Source organism: Populus nigra, chromosome 4 (genome assembly GCF_951802175.1).
Source record: "Populus nigra chromosome 4, ddPopNigr1.1, whole genome shotgun sequence".
Lineage (NCBI taxonomy): Eukaryota > Viridiplantae > Streptophyta > Magnoliopsida > Malpighiales > Salicaceae > Populus > Populus nigra.
Genome location: NC_084855.1, coordinates 8,727,241 through 8,733,434, shown reverse-complemented (window position 1 = coordinate 8,733,434; position 6,194 = coordinate 8,727,241). Strand labels below are relative to the sequence as shown.

The 6,194-nt window shown below is 39.2% G+C and overlaps 1 protein-coding gene across 1 annotated transcript; it reads left to right on the top strand.

The window, feature by feature from the left end:
* Positions 1-1,340: 1,340 nt before the first annotated feature.
* On the top strand, positions 1,341-5,663 carry LOC133691215 (AP2-like ethylene-responsive transcription factor ANT). The gene is made up of 9 exons (XM_062111621.1): positions 1,341-2,476; positions 2,576-3,245; positions 3,487-3,569; positions 3,728-3,736; positions 3,832-3,920; positions 3,999-4,072; positions 4,147-4,197; positions 4,306-4,382; positions 4,793-5,663. The coding sequence occupies exons 1-9, from the start codon at positions 2,155-2,157 to the stop codon at positions 5,407-5,409; spliced, it is 1,992 nt and encodes a 663-aa protein (XP_061967605.1). The 5' UTR covers positions 1,341-2,154; the 3' UTR covers positions 5,410-5,663.
* Positions 5,664-6,194: the final 531 nt, after the last annotated feature.

Below are 6,194 nucleotides of genomic sequence, written 5' to 3'. Positions count from 1 at the left end.
AAAATACTAATCCGGTCAAAACCTGAAACTCAAATCTTGAACCAGGCCGGCCACCAGGCCGGGTCTTAAAAATATAATATTAATACTCGAATATCCCTTCTTATAACTCACATGTACATCCAATTTATTTTTATTATATGAGAAAAAAATAGTATTATATTCCAAGCTTACACTTGAAAAAGAAAACAACGGAAAGGATACGGTTTGATTACGAACGCAGCATCGGAAAATAAAATAAGAATTTCGACTTTATCCTCCCGGAGGGGCCTTTGATCATCATTCCCGGAATCTTTTAAATATATCACAGACCCACTTCCCCACTTTTTGCCGTGGAAGCAGGTGCTCACTCCACACCGAATGACCCAAAGTCGTTAAAAAAGCAAATGGAGTCTCCGTTCTTTTTCGCATTTATATTCAAATCCAAAAAGAAAAAGGTATAGTTTTACACCACGCGCTCTATATAGCGTGGCACGTGACAATCGCGTTTTGTTTTTTTTACATCATCTTAAGTGATTTTCTTTTCCTTTTCAATGAAAATATTTACCCTTTCTTCATTCGTAATTTCAAGAGATTATATATTGCCTGCACTTTAACATGACGTCAATGAAACCGTTAATCCCTTTCAAAATAAATTCCGACATCTTTTTTTTATCCAAAGCATTCTGTATGTATCTTTTAAATTTTTGAAAAAAAATTATTCTTTTATACCAACAGCTCCTTTTTTTTTAATATTTTATATATTTTGGTCGGAGCTAATTTCTCTGATTGAACTTCCTTTAACTCTTTTATCTTTAAATTATAAATTAACTTTACCAAGCTAAAAAAAATATAATAACGGTTATTTTTAAAATATTTTTATTTATAAATATATTTAAATAATATTTTTTATTTTTTTAAATTTATTTTTGATATTAAAATATCAAAAAAAAAATTATAAATAAAAAAATTAAAATTTTATTGAAACTCACACCAGCACCGAACGGGCCGAAGTCGCTCATTTCACCTAATGTTTTATAAATAAATAAAAAGTCACGTTAGCAATTCACAGGGAACAGTCACCACCAATATCATGCTGCCAGATGAATAAAGCAGAAAGTCAAAAATGGTCACATCGATGACCCGCATAAGAAGCTTTCAATCCAAATGAACGGTGGGTGATGGGGCTGTGAGAGCAATGCATGGTCACAGCAGGAAGGTGACCCGATGGGGCCTGCGCCTATGTCCCACCGGTGAAGTTTATGTTTTTGAATCGAAAGCTGTGAACCAAATTGGAGCAGTATTTAAGTTGAAAGGAAAAACAACAGATATAAGTTGGATTGCAGAGTGGCAGTGTACTGTATGAAGTGACTGCAGGGGGCAGATGTCATGCCCATCAAATCTATCTAAGGCCCTTCGCACAGTAAAATAAAGCTAAACCCATTTGGTTACTGACCAGCCTCACCCTATTGGCTACTACTACACACCCACTAGATTTAACTGTCATTGAGAGAGAGAGATAATAAAGTTTTATGATAGTATCTTCTGGGTGTTTTTCTGGCTAATGAGGAAAGTATATACTCATTTTGTTAGCTGTTGAAACTTGAAAAAGGTTTCGGTGGTATATTGGATCTGGCTTCTTTTATTTCCTAGGGTTTAAGGGGGCGCTCTTCTGAAGGGGGAAAAAAAAAAGAGGCTAGTAAAAAGAGAGAGAGAGAGAGTGAGAGCTGGAAGGGAGTTGAGAGAGATAAAAGCTAAAGACGTGGTCTTTCTCATATACACAGATCCCTATGGAATGCAGGGGTGCTACCCAGCATTGCTTGCTAATATTCATTCCTTTTGTTTAGTTTAAAGAGACCAATTTTGTTCTCATTTAGAGAGAGAGAAAGAGAGGAGAATTTTGTGCTAGTGGGTGAGTGCATAGAGCGTAGAGTTTTGGGTCAGAATTTTTTTTTTCTTGCAATGAGTTCTGGCTGCTAAACAACAACAACAAAAAAAAAAAAAGGAAAAAAGAAAAAGAAAAAACCAAGCTTTCATATGGAAGTAGGCAAGATTTTGGGTATGATTAGTTTATTTCTATGGCAATGATTGAGTTGCCTTGCAGCGAGGGAGAGATACTTCTAAGGAACCTCCGGAAGTAGGAAAAGGAAGAGAGAGGTAGAGTGAGAGGAGGAGAAGATGAAATCTACGGGTGATAACAACAATGGAAGTAATAATAACTGGTTAGGCTTCTCTCTCTCACCCCACATGAAAATGGAGGTTGCTTCTGACCCCCAACATCATCATCAGTACCATCATCAAAACCATGCTCCTACTGCTGTTTCTGTTTCTGCTGCGGTTCCAACAAGTTTCTACCTATCTACCACTCACTTCAACAGCCCTGGAATCAGTTATGGAGTTGGAGAAAATGATGGCTTTCACTCTCCTCTGTCTGTTATGCCCCTCAAGTCTGATGGGTCTCTTTGTATCATGGAAGCTCTCACTAGATCACAACCTGAAGGTTTGCTTTGTGCTTCCTTATCTCTTGTTTAGTTCCTTGTTTTTTTTCCCCTCTTGGTTTGAAACACTGCTTTAAAGCATATGCGTGTGTGTTTTCAAGGAATGGTGTCGAGTCCGTCACCGAAACTGGAGGACTTCCTAGGTGGTGCAACTATAGAAAGCCATCAGTACAGTAGCCATGAAAGGGAAGCTATGGCCTTAAGCCTAGACAGCTTGTACTACCATCAAAACTCAGAGCCATCAACTAATAGACAACATTCGCTGGACCTTCACGAACCATTTAGGCAGCAAGACCAGCAGTTTTCAGTTCAGCCCCACCCATACTATTCTGGAATAGCATTCCAAGGTCTATATCAGGCCCCACTGGAGGGGGAAACCAAGGGTACTCAGCTTGCAGATTGTAATTCACATATTCCTCAAATGGGAGACGATGAATTGCCTTGCTTAAAAAACTGGGTTGCTAGACACTATTCCTCCCAAAGTGCACTGGAGCAGCAGATTAATAGTAGTATGGTTAATGATGGCGGGTCTTCTTGTTCTGTTAGTGCTTTGGGCTGTGGGGATTTACAGTCTCTCAGCTTGTCTATGAGTCCTGGTTCGCAGTCAAGCTGCATTACAGCTCCGAGGCAGATCTCTCCTACTGGCGCTGAATGTGCGGCCATAGAAACGAAGAAGCGAGGTCCTGCAAAAGTGGGTCAAAAACAACCTGTTCATAGGAAGTCTATTGACACATTTGGCCAAAGAACATCACAGTATAGAGGTGTTACGAGGTTAGCTGGAACTGTTTCTTCAACCCACTACATTTTCATAGTTCTTCGTTATTGTAATGAATTGATGAACAGTTGTGCTCATGCCTCCTTTTGGATGTTTCCGCTCACTCGTACATTTCTTGTTCAGTTATCACTTCTACTTTGAATTATTTTTTGTACTATTCTATTTTAGGCTGTGCTTTCCTTATACTTTTGCTCCTTTACATGTCCAATTAACCGTTTTGAATTAACCCCCTTCTAGGCACAGATGGACTGGTAGATATGAAGCCCATCTCTGGGACAATAGCTGTAAGAAGGAGGGCCAGACCAGGAAAGGAAGGCAAGGTTTGTCATGGAAGGCTAATAATGTTTGCAATTTCTATTTGGAAGTATCGCTTTTTTTTTCCCCGGGGTTCTTGGCCCCTCTGTCTTCATTACCCTGACCTGTGCTATTTATTTCTTACTTGGCTTGCACATGCTTCTTGGAATCATGCAATTTTCAGTTTATCTGGGTAAGCCTTCTCATAAAACACTAATGGTGGTCATGTTAGAAAGACCCTTGCTGTTCACTTTTGACATTATTTCCATTTCAATGATTGACATATAGGGGGTTATGATATGGAAGAGAAAGCTGCAAGGGCTTATGATCTTGCTGCCCTCAAGTACTGGGGACCTTCAACCCATATAAATTTTCCGGTAATATTTAATCCTCTCTGAGACATTGTCGTTATGATTGTTTTATGTTCCACTAAAAGTCATGGTTTTCTTTTTCAGTTAGAAAATTACCAGGAGGAACTTGAAGAAATGAAGAATATGAGCCGCCAGGAATATGTTGCGCATTTGCGAAGGTAAGGCAATGGCTTACCTTTCAAATGGTTTCTGTTTACGAGGGTGTTCACATATTTTCTCCTTTGCCTTGCAGAAAAAGTAGCGGGTTTTCTAGGGGGGCCTCGATCTACAGAGGAGTAACGAGGTTTTTATTATTCCTAACTTCTTACTACCAACCAATTTTACTGTAGAAAGTTCAATCCAATTAATATTCTAAATCTTGTCCGGTTCCCAAATTTTCCATCTTATGTAGACATCACCAGCATGGAAGATGGCAAGCAAGGATAGGCAGGGTTGCAGGAAACAAGGACCTTTATCTTGGGACTTTCAGTAAGTTCTTGCAGACGTTTAAATGCTTCCATGCTTTGTTTGCCATTTTCTCTTCATCTACTCATTTTAAGTTCAAATTTTGTTGGGCTCTTGCTGTGCATAAAGAGCTTTTTAAAGGGACTCATTTATGACATCTCTGCCCTGATGTCTCCACTAAAGACTAGTGATGCTTTTATAAGGCTGATGATTTATGGTTTTACTTTGGGACTATGCGATACATCACTGATTCCCGATAGTACTTGAACTTTTTTAAGGCTGTCTTGCCAGTTAAGATGCTAAAGAGGAATAAAAAGTATTTCCTGCCTAAAATGCTTGATTAAAGACTAAATTTTTGAAGTGACCGTAGTCCTTTAATACTAAGCTGTGGATATTGTAATGTGCTAAAAGTGTTTGATTAAAACAAATTTCAGGTACCCAAGAGGAAGCTGCTGAAGCTTATGATATTGCTGCGATCAAATTTCGTGGGGTTAATGCCGTGACTAACTTTAACATAACAAGATATGATGTTGATAGGATCATGGCCAGCAACACTCTTCTAGCAGGAGAGCTAGCCAGGAGAAACCGAGATACGGAATCTAGCATTGAGGCCATTAATTATAACTCATCAACACACGACAATGGTGTTCCATACCAGTCATCGCAGGAACCGTCAAATGCCTGCGGAGAATCACTTGATCAGAAGTCGATGAGTTCTGGAAATTATCGAGGTTCTTCTTTCTCAGTGGCATTGCAAAATCTTATTGGTATCGATCATTCAGTGAACTCTAGCCAGCTAGTGGTAGATGAATCAGCCAAGCTAGGGACTCTTCTCTCTAACCCCTCATCGTTGGTGACCAGTTTGAGCAGTTCTAGAGAACCTAGCCCCGATAAGACTGCCACCACTATGTTCTTCGCTAAACCTCCACTGGCATCAAAGTTCGTTAGCCCTACAACTAGCGTCACTCCTTGGTTCCAAGCTGCCCAATTGCGGCCAGCGGCAATCCCCATGTCTCACTTGCCAGTTTTTGCTGCATGGAATGATACCTGAGGCCTTGTGTTTTTGGTTTACATGTGATGTTTTTGCATGAACCAAGGAAAAGGAGAAAATACTCTGTTGAAGGAGGAAAAAGGAAGGGTGAAGGCAGGAGTTTTCATTATGTTTTCTTTTTAAGGTGTTAGTAGAGGAAATTGGGGATTCAATGAAGGACAAGGGTGGGGGCCAGTTATCTGTCTGTAACCCAAGTGTAAGAAACTTTTGTCAAATTGACCTTTTGGCTCATATTAGAATGAAAATTTTGCAAATGGAGGGGGAAGAGGTCTCTGATGATAAAATTCTGTGGAATGATGTTGGCAATACAGTAAGTCTATATATAATTGAATCCACTTTTCTACTTTTTAGGGCTGCTAAGTACAAACCCAGCTCAATGTTTCTCAATAATGCAAAAAGGGTTTAACTTTGACCACAAAATCTCTTAAATTCCTTCAATCTGTTCCCCAATCTGCCCTACACCATCATTACAATTCTATCCTTTATTATCTGAGCTTTCCTCAAAGGTAACAGACATTCCCACTTCACCAATTGAAAGGGGACTTCATCTTGTGCTTATTTTAGGATTTTAATGGTCATGATTACTCGGCACTTCATCTCCTTTTATTATTTTTTTTCTTCGTAAAGTAGCCATGGTTAAAAAATATCTTTAACTTTTCCAATCCCTCTTATTATTTATTAATGGGAACCAAGAGATAATTCGCACCTAAAAGCGATTCCATGTCCTTGTGTGGACGCTAGAAAATTAGTGGCAATATTGTAGTGGAAGATCTACCTCGTGTGCA